The 14,271-nt window shown below is 53.6% G+C and overlaps 2 protein-coding genes across 2 annotated transcripts; one reads left to right on the forward strand and one right to left on the reverse strand.

Moving 5' to 3' along the window:
* Positions 1-364: 364 nt before the first annotated feature.
* On the forward strand, positions 365-2,117 carry PG986_009573 (uncharacterized protein; the record flags this gene model as incomplete). Its single annotated transcript, XM_066845795.1, has 3 exons — positions 365-656; positions 830-1,694; positions 1,760-2,117. The coding sequence occupies 3 exons, from the start codon at positions 365-367 to the stop codon at positions 2,115-2,117; spliced, it is 1,515 nt and encodes a 504-aa protein (XP_066698193.1).
* A 525-nt stretch (positions 2,118-2,642) lies between these two features.
* Positions 2,643-3,859, reverse strand: PG986_009574 (NAD dependent epimerase/dehydratase; the record flags this gene model as incomplete). Its single annotated transcript, XM_066845796.1, has 4 exons — positions 2,643-3,421; positions 3,487-3,678; positions 3,747-3,767; positions 3,838-3,859. 4 exons carry the CDS (start codon positions 3,857-3,859, stop codon positions 2,643-2,645), a joined length of 1,014 nt encoding a protein of 337 aa, XP_066698194.1.
* Between the last annotated feature and the right edge of the window lie 10,412 nt (positions 3,860-14,271).

Raw genomic sequence — 14,271 nt, forward strand, 5'->3', positions numbered from 1 at the left:
TCAAAGGCATCGCGAAGCTGGGCATGTCAGCCCAACGCTGGAAAGCAGGGGATGGCCCAGCCCGAGATATATACGTGGCGGCCCCCCACGACAGAGTCCAGGTGCAGAGAGACCAGATCCCTGGATAGACCGATACCGCGGTTGGGCCTCTGGCAGCAGTGTCTTGCCTCGCCTTCACCGCAGCCAAACGGAGAATTTGTTTTCTTCACGACACTCGTTTCGCACCCTCACCGCCATATAGACCAGCATGCTTTCGTTCTTAAGCTTCTGTCCCCTAATTTGACTCTTCTGCCCATGTCTCTCCACGTCTCAGATAAATATATACCCCCGGACGAAACAAAACTTCCAGCTCACTGGCGCTGAAATGGACACAGTCGTGGACAACCTACTCAGACGTTCTGGGCCGGGCAGACGATCGATCACCGGATCCAGGGATACCCAAAGCGCCTACTCATCGAATCCTCACCTTTGTATGGCCCAATGTAAGGCAAACTTCATACAAAGTCTACGGCTCCGTGAGGGGGCTGGCTTTGACGAGGCATGCGCAAGTCTGACAGAAGACCAACCGCAAGAATGGTTCTGGAGCCTGTACTGTTGCGACTCGGCTAACTGCGGTGTATACATTGAGCGTGAACCACAATCACTTGGACAAAGTCGTGAGTCATGCCGATAATGCTACTGATATGACCCTCATCTAATACTTGAGAAGCATCTGTCGATCTAATAATTAATCTATGTCGGGAGTAAGGTTCCTGCTGTCCCTCGTGAGGGCCTGAGCTTGACCCTTGTATGAATTATAGCATTGGATACGACAATATATACGATCCAGGGCCACCTCAGATTACCTGTGGGAACTCGACGCCGTTCTTAGTCCCACTGGATATCGGCCCCTTCACGTCGGCAACCATCAGTACGTCAGCATCGGTCCTGGCAGTTTCAACAACCACCCCGACTACTCTACGGCCCGAGACGGCCACGGCAACGATTACAACGATTACATCGGCAACGACTCAAGCTCCGTTCAATGCAAAGGCATCAAAACCGGACAGGCTTAGCTCCGGAGCCAAGGCTGCTATCGGTGTCTGCGCGGCGCTCTCAACCGTCGCTCTGGCCATCGCTCTGTTGTTCATGCGACGCCGCCGGAGAAACATCCGAGGGTACCATAGGACCTCTCCCGCGCCGGCTCAGCATACCCGGACTGACTCCGGGCCTCCACATGTCTCGCCCATGCCCCTGATGACGCCACCCGCATCATCATCGTCCAAGACCACGCCTTCGACTCCTCCGCCACTCCGGCTAAGTGATCGCAGATACCTTCCTCCTCCCCCTCCAAGACCAACCACAATGTCGACGACGACGCCACCATCTCCTCCTCCAGGAGAATCAACGGCTTCTGAAGGGAGTGTGATAAACGCGTCCCCTCACATGCCAGTATCATTTCCTCGCGCTCTATCCTGCGCTCCCACCGCCAGCAGACTCATATCCCCACACGAGCGGCGCGCCACCACCACGAAGTCCAGTATTCGTCTGGGCGCGCCGATTAATAACGGGTCCCATATCCCCGAGACGGCCGCGCTACATCGCAGCACAAGCTCTCGCGGGAGTAGCATCGGCCGCACCGCTCCTTTCTTGCCCTTGGCCCCGGGACACCAAAGGGCTGCCCCGGCGCCCGCCTCCTCAGAACAAGCGACAGCGTCAGTATCGCCACCGCCACCATTATCATACCCAGTGCGGCCGGCGCGACCAAACGCCGGGCCAGCGCTCGAGATCCCCGACCTCGTGACGCCCGCCGGCCCACCGCCGACATGGGCTCTACCGCGGCCTCCTGCTTCTTCCTCTTCATCTTCTACCAGCTCAGTGGCGTCGCAGACACCGCCACCGCCGCATCGCCTACATCCCCACGTCTCGTTTCCATTGGTTACACCCCCGGCACCGGCCGTCCTGTCGTCAACTCTCTCCCCTATTCTATCCGTCTCGCCCCTTTCCTCTACGCGCTCCCCCAGTTCGCCGACGCAATCACCCCTACAACCCGGTACGCCTGCAGCATCTACACCACCCCCGCCACCCCCCTTTCCATCGCAGAAGCATGCGGGAATCGCCAGTATAGTGTTTCCTAGCCAATTGCGCGATCTACGCAGCTCGAAAGAGTCGGTCCGGCGCAATACTCATGAGACTTGGGGCAGCTGGAGCGGCCCAGGTGATGGGAAGATGGATTCCGCAAATAAGAACGGTGGTAGCATAGGTGGCAAAAGAGATGAGAGAAATAGCCAAGTCGATAGGCTTTCGGGGGTAGCCATGAAGAAACTAAATCTAAAAAAGCTGGGCGGAAGTTACTAAATACTCTTGGGCAAGACGTCGATCTGGCGACAAAAAGCTGCATTGGATTGCTTGTGACAGCTGGCTATCTGTCAACAGGTATTTGAGTAAGAACAGAGCGGCAATCCAAGGTACACGGGGTAAATGTAATAGTATCAGGTATTGTTATGTCAGTTGGCGGGTGGATTAGAGTGCATCGAAAAGCAGTTTTCACACACGGCATTGATTTGATAGTAATCTTTCTTATTCCTTTGATCGGACTTCTCTCTTGCAATCAAGATACTGTTGCCAAAACAGCTTAGGTGTCTAGTCATTGGCTTTTGCTCCTAGGCACCAACAGCCTGCAGGCTCTTGACCGTGTCAGTGACGCTCTTCTCGAGTGGAATCCATTCGATGCCCAGGACATTCGTCGCCTGCGAGTTGTCGTAGCCGGGGAAGCCGGCCTCGGGGTAGTCGCCGCCCTTGACGTCCTCGGCCGGCAGCTTGTCCTTGAGCTCGGGGAAGTTCTTGCGGACGGCGGCGACGAGCTCGCGGTTGCTAAACTTGCCGCAGAGGACAAAGAAGCGCTTGCCGCCGGCCTCGGGCTTCTCCATGGCCTGGACGTGGGCGAGGGCGACGTCGCGCACGTCGACCCAGAAGTGGACGCCCGAGGGCGTGATCTCGTCGCGCATCTTGCCCTGCATCACGTCGACGAAGCGCGCGTTGGACGTGTTGATGGCCTGCAGCGAGTTGAGGTGGTGCACCACTGGGCCGAAGACGAGTGGCGGGCAGATGGTGGCGAGGTCAAAGTTGGGCTTCTCGTTCTTGACAAAGTCCCAGCCGGCGCGCTCGGCCAGCGTCTTGGACACGCGGTACGACGTGGCCTTGTTGTCCTTGAGCCCGTCCTCGTAGGTGTTGGGGTTCCAGTCGGCCTCGCTGAAGACCTTCTTGGGGTCCTGGAGACCCGCATCCGACAGGATGGAGGCGAAGGAGCTGGTGATGACGACACGCTTGACACCGGGCGCGTATTGCTTGATCGCCTTGAGGACGGACGTTGTGCCCAGGATGGCAGGATCCAACAGCTCCGTCTTGGGATCGGTCCAATTGTAATGGAAGGGCGAGGCGGCTGCGTTACGGTTAGTCTCTCACAGGATCTCGCCAGCGAGGAGCGGAAGCGCGGGTATTGCTCACTGTGGATGACGGCCTCGAGACCTGGTGTCTTCATGACCCCATCGAAGGCATTTGGCTGTGCGATGTCCGGTACAATCACGATAGATAGCTTCGCGTCTGGGTGAGCAGAGCGGATCTTGGACGCCTTGTCCTCCGATCGCACCGTCGTGACAACCTCGTGGCCTCTCTGGAGTAGAAGCTCCAAAACATGAGCTGGACGGATGGTTAGCTTAGGCCCTCCCTGCTCAGTCGCAAAGCTACGACCTGGAAAAGGGACATACCGGCGATGAAGCCAGATCCGCCTATGCGCGAATATTATCAGTACCGAGTTCGTTTCGACGGCTCCAGTGGATAGACAATGTGCGTTCATACCTGTAAGGAGTACCTTGGGCATTATGCTGGTGGTTATGTGAAGTATATTGAGAATGGTCTTGTATTCAAGAAATCAATTGTACACACTTTTCTCTCTCGGAGGTCTTATAGCTGCATTTGCTCTTGATATATAATCACTGCCTGCGAATCCAACTACACTGCCGAGCTCGACAGCCATTCCTGCAGCTATCTCCTCGGCGTTTATGCCACTTGAATCGCGGGGTCGGAGGCATAACGTCACTGAAGGTCGTCGATGCCCCACTTGCGCCGATAGACGCGTTTCGGCGATAGGATGAAAGGTAAGCAGCGACAGCGGCGATTCGAAACAGACCACTTGAAACATCACATTCCTACATGATGCTTATCGCTTTCTGCTCTCGACTACCGCTATAACGGCATGTGGAAGGTATCACCGGTTGCTCTCTTTTAAGCTGTACACCAGAACCATAGCCCAGCCACTGATGCTGTAGTAATTTATCCCGCTTCTTTTTACTACTAAGCACAGCCGGATGGACCTTTGCTCCGCGTCGCGCACTCGCACAGAGGCATTGGCGACCCGAAGCAGCCGTTGACTTATAACAACTCAGATGACGAGCAAATTTTGGTTTCGCAGCCGTGGAGAGATGACTTCGCTCCGGCAGCGGCTCCTAGCATAATCCGATGCGAGATCCTCCTTTGCGATCCGTCCATCAGCTGCCATGCACTACGCGACATAAGCTAATATGGGCGAGTAGCAGTGTGGAAGAAGTTTCGCTGTTATGGCATTGTACCGCCAAAGTACCTCCCTCGGGTGAGAACAGGTCACTTTCCTGTGGCTACTTGGCCACTCACGGGACATTGTGACAGCTCCTTCTCAGCGAAGACCGAGAAGAAGAAAAGAAAAGGCTGAAACCAGACCAGAGAATATCAGTTGGGCTATTTTGGAACTCGTCAAAATTGTAGGGTTGCATTGCATACGGCCCTTGCAGGTCGAAGCCAACCCAGTCTGTCAGATTTGACAGACAGACATCCACCCCGTTGAAAGATCTGGTTCGCCGTTCGAGCCACCCTTGCCGCTGCCCAGTCCCGGCCAGGAGATCAGCACGCGGAACAATATGTGCCGGCACCATGCGCGTTGTTGCGCCTAAGAGAAATATTCATCTCGCGCGACAATACAACACAACATCGTGATGATGTGATTAGCATGGTCCATTGTGTATCCATACGGTACGTGGCATCCGACACCTCGGTACCCAAGAAGCCTGAGCCTCGTGGCGGTAGCTGCGACTTGGGTCAAATAAAACCTCACGTCATGCAGATGAGGGCCACCCAGAAGAACAATTTGGGAATCCCACTTAGTCGTTTCATCAGTACCTGATACAGCGACAAGCCTTTTTCCCCAAGGTGTCAGACCATATGTTCCTCCGCCAGCTCCGCCTAGTTAGGCTGGCGAGAGGGCCCATGAAGATCACGAAGATCCAGGATAACATGATCCCTGCATCTTGTCCAGGGCCAGAGTTTGGAACGCAGGGCAAGGGGTGGACGGACCATGTCCCTTGCTAACCTATACCGCAGTCGTCGAGTGTCGGCGGTGTGAGAATCAAAACCACCTATCACTTCTCGCCCTCAGGAGCAAACTACCCCATTCACCGAGTCGATTCCTAAGCCTCATTCTTCTTGCGAAATGATGCTACAATACCTCGGCTCCCAACCCGATTTAATGCAGGGCTACTAGTTGAGACCCCCTCCCCCCCCCTTATACAATCCAACAGTACAGCGGACCACAGCTATTTCCGATCAGCAACCTGCAGCAGGTCTTTGCATGCCTTGGACCAGAGAACAGGGACCAAAGGATCGTGAGTGATGTCCAAAAGATCCAGAAAGCGGAAATTGTCTCCTACTTCCAGGTCAGCGGCCATGATACCCCCTCTATGAATGGCCCGAAGCGCGAAAGACTGGGCTCAAGCGGTGAATAGACGACCGAGGAGCCTTCCTTCGGAATGTCTGGATCGCAGACATTACACTTATTCAACGCTATATCGTATTACAGCTATAATAACGACTGGTTATGAACATGAATGAATGAAGGCGTTGGCAGGTTGTGACAGGATAAGGGTTGCCTTGGAAGCTGTCGCCTACTCGTTCCACCATCAATCCACCGAGTTCCGAGTTCCAATGAACATAGATCTCTTTTATAATGCCGTCTTGCGTTCGATATGGATCCGGTCAACGCTCAAGATAACCCCTCTTCTAATGGTAGCAATAAGCTAACCGATACATCCAGGTACTCAGGTCAACAAGTCGCAGCTGCCACGGCCTAGGAGTCATCGCCATGTGCCTAGCATAGATATCCATTATCGCGAGCCATCTTAATGCCTTTCTTGGCCCGTCGCTCGGACACTGCACGTCAAGTGTAATTTGGTCCCTTAATGCGACAGCACCGCAGGACTCGGTCGCTTATTACGAGCATTCGGAGTGAACGGCCTTTATTATACCTCCGCAGTTGTGGTCTGATGCGAGCACCCTCCCAAATGTCGAGAGTACAGGGCAACTGCAACCAAGGGCCAAGGACTGCTTAAACGAGTGCAGCCCACGATGACAGTAGAATGCCGCCAGATGGATACGCGTAGGTCACCTAGCGCCGGCCACCTGTGTTTGATAAGCCAGACTCCTGGAATGGTTACCGGCGAAATCAAAGACCGAACGCTTCAAAAACATCGGGGGCCCATGCAGGGCCCGACTGATCAGTGTTAGCAGGTACCACTCAGCTCAGCTCAGACTGCCGCAGGTGCCAAACCTACTCCAATTTACGAACAGATGTTCAATCATGTCTGTGCCAATGCCGCTTTTGGCGTGCTTTTCTCAGGACGGATCCCCACTGCGCAAATACCAGGTGTTCCTTGGCATGGCTAGACCAGTACTGCGTCGCGACCCTCGCCTGTGATAGTTGCTGCAATGGGGGTAGTAGACTGGCGGGTTCAGCAGGACGGGCGGTGCCACCGGGTACGAGAATGCGTCCCTTGGCAGTCTAGTAGCTGCCCCAGCTGGCTCACCAGCGACACTGGGTGGACCTGACCATCGCTGATTCATCTAGCGGAGCGCATGCATCGCTTGTGTCTTTGTGCGTCAACGTCACGAGAAGTATTACCGCATTACGGTGGCTGTCAGTGATCTCTGTGGGCTTTGGGTAGTTAGATCAGACCAGACGCTGACACCTCTGAAACAACCACCATCGTCTCGTTTCATTGAGTCGAGTTCTTGTTCTTGCTGAGAACAGCGTTTACGTGGAAGCTACCCGCAATTGCAGCTTCAGTTTCCTGATAAGCCAGTCGAGTCAGTCTGCAGCCGAACGCCACGCATAAGGGTGTTTTCAGCGTGTTTGAAATTGCTCCCTTTGAACTAAAACTGCATGGCTGACGCCGTTACGCCGTCTGGGGAATTTCGTAAGCGCCAGCTCGCGTGCCGGTATTGGCTTGGGTAATCCCTCATTACAAGCGTTATCCCTTTCATTCCAGGTCATTTAGGGGTTCGAGATGGCCCTCAAGATCATCATTCACTTCTTTAGACGCGGCCATCGCGCCGGCACTTCCTTGTGGGAAATGCCGGGGACCCGCTGTCTGCTATTTACCAGGCCGTGAATTCCCTCGGGTTTGGGCAGATCAGTTCGAAGAGTTTGATGAGCTAGGAAACCAACCGACAGCGGACATGACAGCTGATGGCGAGATGTGTGTGCGCACCAGCTCGGCATATGACGGGCTAGACTACTGGTAGACGATCTCGGACTTTTAGAGTTGGTCATCATCTCTTCTCATATCCGGAAGAGAAGCTGCAAACTCAATGGGAACGAAACCCGTTTCTCAGGTGGCGCTGAGGCGCTCTTCCCGACAAGCGGGCGCCAGGAGAGAGAGAAGAAGAAGAAAAAAGACGCCACCATGTTTTGGCACCAAACTATGGCAAACAACTACGTAGCACATAACGCGAGGTAGGTGAGCGCATCGCCGGTCGGCCTCTTCTTGTCCTTTCCCGGTTATGTCCCCGGGCGTTACGAGCGCTACCAAGTGTAGCTTTCCTTAGGATCTCGTGTCGGTTCCGCCCTCAGGCGGAATTACCCATTTGCAGGATCGGCAGTGTTCTAAGTATACCAATAGCGTTGAAGCTAGTCCGACTCACTAAGAGGCAAGCAAGTGATTGGAGTACGGACTAGGTCTTTTGGTCTTTTCCCTTTCTAGCCAGTGAGGGCGCTGCTAGAGCGGGGGATAGACCGGAGAGAACGGCACCTATTCTTGTCCATCGATCTGCGTCGCGCATGTTGCTTCTTTGATATCAGGTGTGCCCTCCTTACCCTGGGGTATGCAGTGGATGCTGCGCGCACCGTCGTTTGAATGATGGGCAGTGCGATTGGACTGCTGCCGCTAGCTAGCAAGATCTGCCCATGGCTTTAAGAGGGAACACCCGGGGTATGACGGGATGGTCCTAACTTTCACATAGCTTAAAACAGCACAGATCGCGGGATCAGCACTCCGGGTTGTGCAGCAAGGGACGTCCTTGCTCGGGCCCGGACCCTGAGGGCAGACCTTGGGAAGAGGGGTTGGGATCCCCCTCTGGCATTGGGGGAGACAGATGGATGGAGGTCGATCCGAAAAGTCTCGTTTGTTCGCGGGCTTGTGGAAAAGAAGGTTTCGTTGCCTCGAACACTCGACTCGAGTCATCATCCGGTTTCTATTACTACGTCGTACGTCGTTGTTTCCGCTGTCGCAGGAATGCAATGTAGTTGCCAGCAACCTTATTCCTGCCAACCCTGGATCCCGGATGGGCCTTGCCCACCGGACGTAGGCAGTGGTGCTGTACTGCTGTACTGCTGTACTGCATACGACCAATCCCCATCCCCCAGAGAGGAAATGGCTGGGTACCGCTACCGATCGCAATTACTAAGGAACCGGCCTGCTTGCATTGTTGGTAGTGGAGGTGAGGGCAAAAGCAGCTACCACGTCTAGCTGGGCGTCCAACCCGTTCCGCCTTCCCGCTCCGGCCAAGTCACGTACGGTATGCCTGCTGTCGCGTGTAAGTCTATTCCGCCGAGGCCTGGACTCGTGTCTTATCGTTAACCTTTGTCCGGAGCGGAGGGTAGGAAAACAAGGAGTAGTTGCTAGTTCCGGCATATCCCAAGCCGGCGAGACGTGCGTACCTACTTAGCCGTTCGCAAGGCAAGCAAGCCGGCCGTAACGTAAGTGGGCTCAATACTGCGTAGACCCCTATCACGGCCTAACGATCCCCATCGTGCCCCCGATTGGATCTTTGCTGCTAGCCTGATTGCCTCCATTAGCATGATAATAGTGGCCGATAAACAAGGGACCAGGGACAGAGACATGGGAATGTTGCCCGTTTCGGCATGGGGTCGATGGGGAAAAGTTTGGTAGCGAATCCATTCATATCCAGATTTACCCAGATACTGGTTCGAAACCCTCGGCACTTGGTACGGAAATGAAATCAGAATGGCTGGCAAGGAAAGAGGAGCTCGACAAGAAGCAGGACTGCTCCCAATCTGGACAGCCATTCCGGAAGTAGCCATCTGCAGCCGACTATTTTGAGGCACAGAATTACAACGGTATCGACTATTCCTTGCGCCATCATACACACTGCCGCGACCCTAAAAGGGGCCAACCCATCAAGACAATTAATTCCCAACACAATCGTTAGCTCGAGTCCTATTGATCGATAGAATAAAACCGCCGTGGTCAAATACGCTGGGCATAGCTGAAGTATCTCTTGCCAGGCGACATGTCCGCAGGTACGGAGTAGTTCCCTGGGCGTCCCATCCCATCCTATCATCTCCATCGAGACTGATGGGTTACAGCACCAGCGAATTTCAGATGCCAAAGTTTATTTCGCATTCGCTTCTTGCCCTTCCACTTCCAAGTCACTCGATGTATTCTCCAGATCCAGAATTCCGAACACAAAAATAGCGTGCGAATCAAACATTACACGCGCGTGAACCCTGGGCACCCCCATCCATCCACCCCCTAGCTTCAGGTCTCGCAGCGAAAGCCGCGTGGTGGTAGATACTCCCGACCATCCTTCTCTCCCTCTCCCCCGTCTCCAGTAGTAGGCAAGTCCCCTGCGCTGCGCCGTACGCTGGTATCTGTCCGTCTACCCATCTATCCTCTGATCCCCCTTCTCAGCTGGGCTGGAACGCAGGACGGGCACTGTGCCAGACTGTTAACGGCCCAACCATGGTAACGTTCCCATGCCGTAATCTTAAACCCCATTGAGGCGGCGACGGCAACATCCAACACTTGCTCATTGATCACATGAGCACCATAGTCATAGTGGTACCTAGTAGAACCGATGTCGCTGGCTGCTGCTGCTGCCGTTGTCCCCCAGGCTCCATCAACGTACGGTCCAGCTCATAGATAAGCGACGGTCCCAAGAAGCGTACTTTCATGGGAAAGCAGCTAACTGTCCACGTGTGGCCTGGAGGAGGAGCCCAGAGCCAGGGCGAGCAGGCGCGCAGACGAGCATTGCGGTTCAGGCGGCATGGTACAGGGTTCATGTAGGATTTCGCGTACCAAACTCCTTAGCCTGACAAGCTGCTCTCCAGTCTGTCAGTAAAATGACAGTATTGATGTATTGATGTTGCTATTGTACTTTATCTATCTATCTATCTATCTATCTATATATACATATTATATCGATATCAATATTTTCACAATAACGGCGTCGTGACTATCACGCCGAAGCATGCCCGTGAGACTTTGTACCAGTACTACCGCAGCAGCCAGCCAAAAGGGAGCCGGGTTGGCGGGTGCGGAGCCACGGAATCTGAAATAGATAAAATGCAGGAACAGCAAGTAGTCGTAAGATCGCTTCGAACAATGCGCAGAGAGATCTGCTCTTCCCTTCCCCTGAGGGACCAAGTGGGAACCACGATCCATCACGATCATCAACTCCCTCGACGCGCGCGCACTGAGCCGGAGATGGAAATAGCACGCACAATGCTCGGCTGGTCAGTGGCAAGACAAGCATTCGACACAAGCACTCTGGGCAGATACTCTATGCATATTCTTAACTCAAGAGCCAACGGGTTTGGTATCAGCGAGCACATCTCCGTCTTTGCTTTATTTTCGGCCCCCGGACACGTCAGCCATATTGTGACGTCGTCGTCTTCTTCTGGACTCTTCCGAACCTGGTCGACATGACTCTCAACCAGAGCATTTGACGCGTCAACAGCAGAAGCAACAGAAGAAGTTGGAAGAGGAAGGAATCTCGCGAAGACAGGCGGCGGCTCCTGGATCAGATAGGGCCGTTTTCCCATATCATAGACTTCCCCGCCAACCAGCAGAACAAGAAGAGGATTCGATCCGACCGGGGACCTTGGTATCTGAGAGCTTCAGCTTCAGGGGGAGACTAAGGGGGATGGAAGATACACAATGTAATATAGACTTCAGCGGCGTCTTGCGCAAGGCGGTCGGGCGGTCGGGCGGCTACAGACGCAGGGCCGAAGGGCCGCAGCGTTGGACTACTGCTGCGCCTACATAGCCAAAATGCCTCCGGGTATAAGCTGAAGGAAGGTTTTTTTCAGCATGGCCCAGACAGAAGCCTCACGATAGTTTATATATGCAGAACACGTGGTGCCATTTTCCTTTGACGCGGGCAATCGCTTGAGTCGTCGTTGGCGCCGCGCTCTCCCCGATCCCTATCCCGATCCCGATCCCGATCCCCATGGCGGTGTCTGCTTCGAGCTACTGTTTAATGCAACCGCTTTGGAAGAGTCGAAGCGAATGGACTCTTTGGCAATTCTCGTGCGGCAGGACCATGATGATGTTCAAGTCGGGCGATTCTTTTCGAATCTGGGACCAGCTTCCACCGCTAAATCTTCTGCGGCTCACGGCCTTAGTTCATGTGCGAATGGCCTCTAGAAGGAAGACAGGAAGACAGAGACATGGAAACCTTATATCAGCCGACTGGCACATTACGCATTCATTTTCTCTTCAGTCATCTGATTACGTATTCAACAGCGTTCTTTGACTTCTATTAATTCAATCGTCTCGAGTCAACATCTCTCCATGACATCCACGCTCTAATATCCAGTACGGTACCGATGAGGTGCTGTTGGCTGGTGGCCGTTGCGGTTGCGGTTCCGGTAGACCTGAGCCAATCAGCTCGGCTGCAGGCGGGATATTTGCACCTGAGTTGCCCCCCACTCTTTTCTCATGCGAACCTACTGCGAACTCCTGCAGCTAAGGGAGACAAGAAGACAGAGATGTGACATGATCATCATGAAATCCTATTCGGCACTACTGTACTCACCACAGCCTGCATAATGTACGTAGGTGCGCTGCAGGGTAAAGGGGGATTTTGTATTTTTTTTCTCCTTTTCTTCTTCTTCTTCGTTCATGACCCCCCCCAATGTATCAGAGGACATATGGAAGTGAGTGCAGTCAGTGAATCTGTCTGGCTGTCTGTCAGTACTGAACTAGAGTGCCCACACCCACCCACTCCAGCCTGCAGGTGGTGGTGCCTGCATTTTGACTCACCCTCCCAGTGCATTAGCCATCTCGCCAATCTCCCCCAACTCAAATAAGAACCACCACTGATTTAGGTAATTAGACAGGTGGGAAGTACGTATGTATCTACATGTGTAGTCAAATAGGAGAAAGTAGTACATAGTATGTATGTATGTCTTCCCAAAGCACGGGGATCCGGGTACTTGGGTAAGGGGGTGAGGAACAACAACAACAAATATTGGAAAAGATGCTTGCACTATGTACCTACCTATATGCATAATAGCACCTACTATAGGCCGTTGATAGGCCATCATCCAGTCGCAAACAAGCAACGAACCACGCCGCGCCACTGCCACTGCCACTGCCACTGTCACTGTCCATGTCACTGTAACTGTTACTCACCGTCAAGTGCCCCAAATTCATGCAAACCAGTCGCACGGCGTGGCTTGGGTGTTCGTCAGTGGATACGGAGAAGGAGAAGAAGAAGATCGTTGCAGAAAAAAAAGGAAAAGGAAAGAAAAAAGGATCGCTTACCTAAACCCCAGAGGTGGTATACTAACTACATCCTAAGGTCATTCGTCAAAAGGATCAGCATGTATTGTGTGACACGAATACCGAAAACCGAGAACGAGAGCCTCAGCTTCATGGTTTTCTCGTCCATCAGCCTCAGGATGCATACATGCGGGCATGCAGGGACAGTGACTGCAACCATTCGGTCCAGAGGTATGTAGCAGCGAGTGATATGCCTTGCAGGCATGAGGTACCAGGAGAGGAAAGTCAGAGACTTGTTTTAGGACGTCCGTCCATATCTTCTTTCCGAATCCTGCCATGATCACCGGTTTCCGATGCATCACACATGTTTTAATTATAGCTACTTCAGACTGGGAATAATGGCTAAAATTACTCAAATCTTGCCGTTTCAATCTGGCCGGTCATCAGCCGCCCATATTTTGGCAGGGGGGCGGGCACTTTCCTTGTTCTTGTTGTTGTTGTTGCTGTTGTCATTCCCGTCAATTGGCGGCACAATTGATAGGCAAGCCCGTCGACACCCATCGTGGGATTTGATCAACATGCAATTGCTTACTTTTTGGGTGAGTTTAACCGTGGTGACATAATTAATGGAGCCCTGTCATTCTTATCTGCTGAGTCAGGACGCCTAGGACGAGAGAGGCAACGAACATGTCCCCTCTTTCTATCCATCTGATTTTTTTTTCATCTTTTCCCTCTCTCTTTCTCTTGTCCGAGTCCCGTAACCCTCCATCTCACTGGGGCGGCGTGGCTTACAGCGTGTTATCCTGTTTCCCCCCTCCATTTTACTTGTACTCTTCGCAGAATGGGGAGCCGGACTTCTTTCCGGCCTCGAATCGTTCGTCGCAACCCTGGGCGAGCATCAGTTTTCTTGTTTCGCGGGGAACCGATCCGGCCGATATGGGCCAGGCCATGCATGGGTTGTGGGTGCGCGTGGCGCGGAAGACGCAGAAGTAGAAGAACGGTCAGGTAACAAACGATTAATTGTCTGTTGCAGCAGAGGACCGCCGCAAGTCCATCATCATCAGTATCATCCTCCTCCGCCCCCTCAATCCTCCACTACTGCTTCTCCTCCTTCTCTCCTTCCCCTTCCCCTTATCGCGCTCAAGCTCAAGTACCGACGGGGCAGAGTCGGGCGAACTCCTATAGGATAGGATTGTCACGATTTCCATTTGGGTACTTGTAGGCCGCATATGCTGCGACGCTGCGACGAGTCGTTGACGAAACTTCACCAGGCCCGCGTGCACGAAGTAACGCGCAGGGCCCGGCGGATAGGCCACCGAGGGGGGTGGAGGGTTAAGGGAGGAAACAAACCATTCCCAAGAGAGCAACCCTTTCGTGGCCGCGCTGCCGCGGATGCGCGCCCCTTCCCAGTAAAAAAGACGACGTGCGTTGGCGTGGGATGTCAGCAGGGAACAAACCG

Source organism: Apiospora aurea, assembly GCF_038362705.1.
Source record: "Apiospora aurea strain CBS 24483 chromosome Unknown utg000006l_segment0_segment0, whole genome shotgun sequence".
In the NCBI taxonomy this organism is placed as follows: Eukaryota; Fungi; Ascomycota; class Sordariomycetes; order Amphisphaeriales; family Apiosporaceae; genus Apiospora; species Apiospora aurea.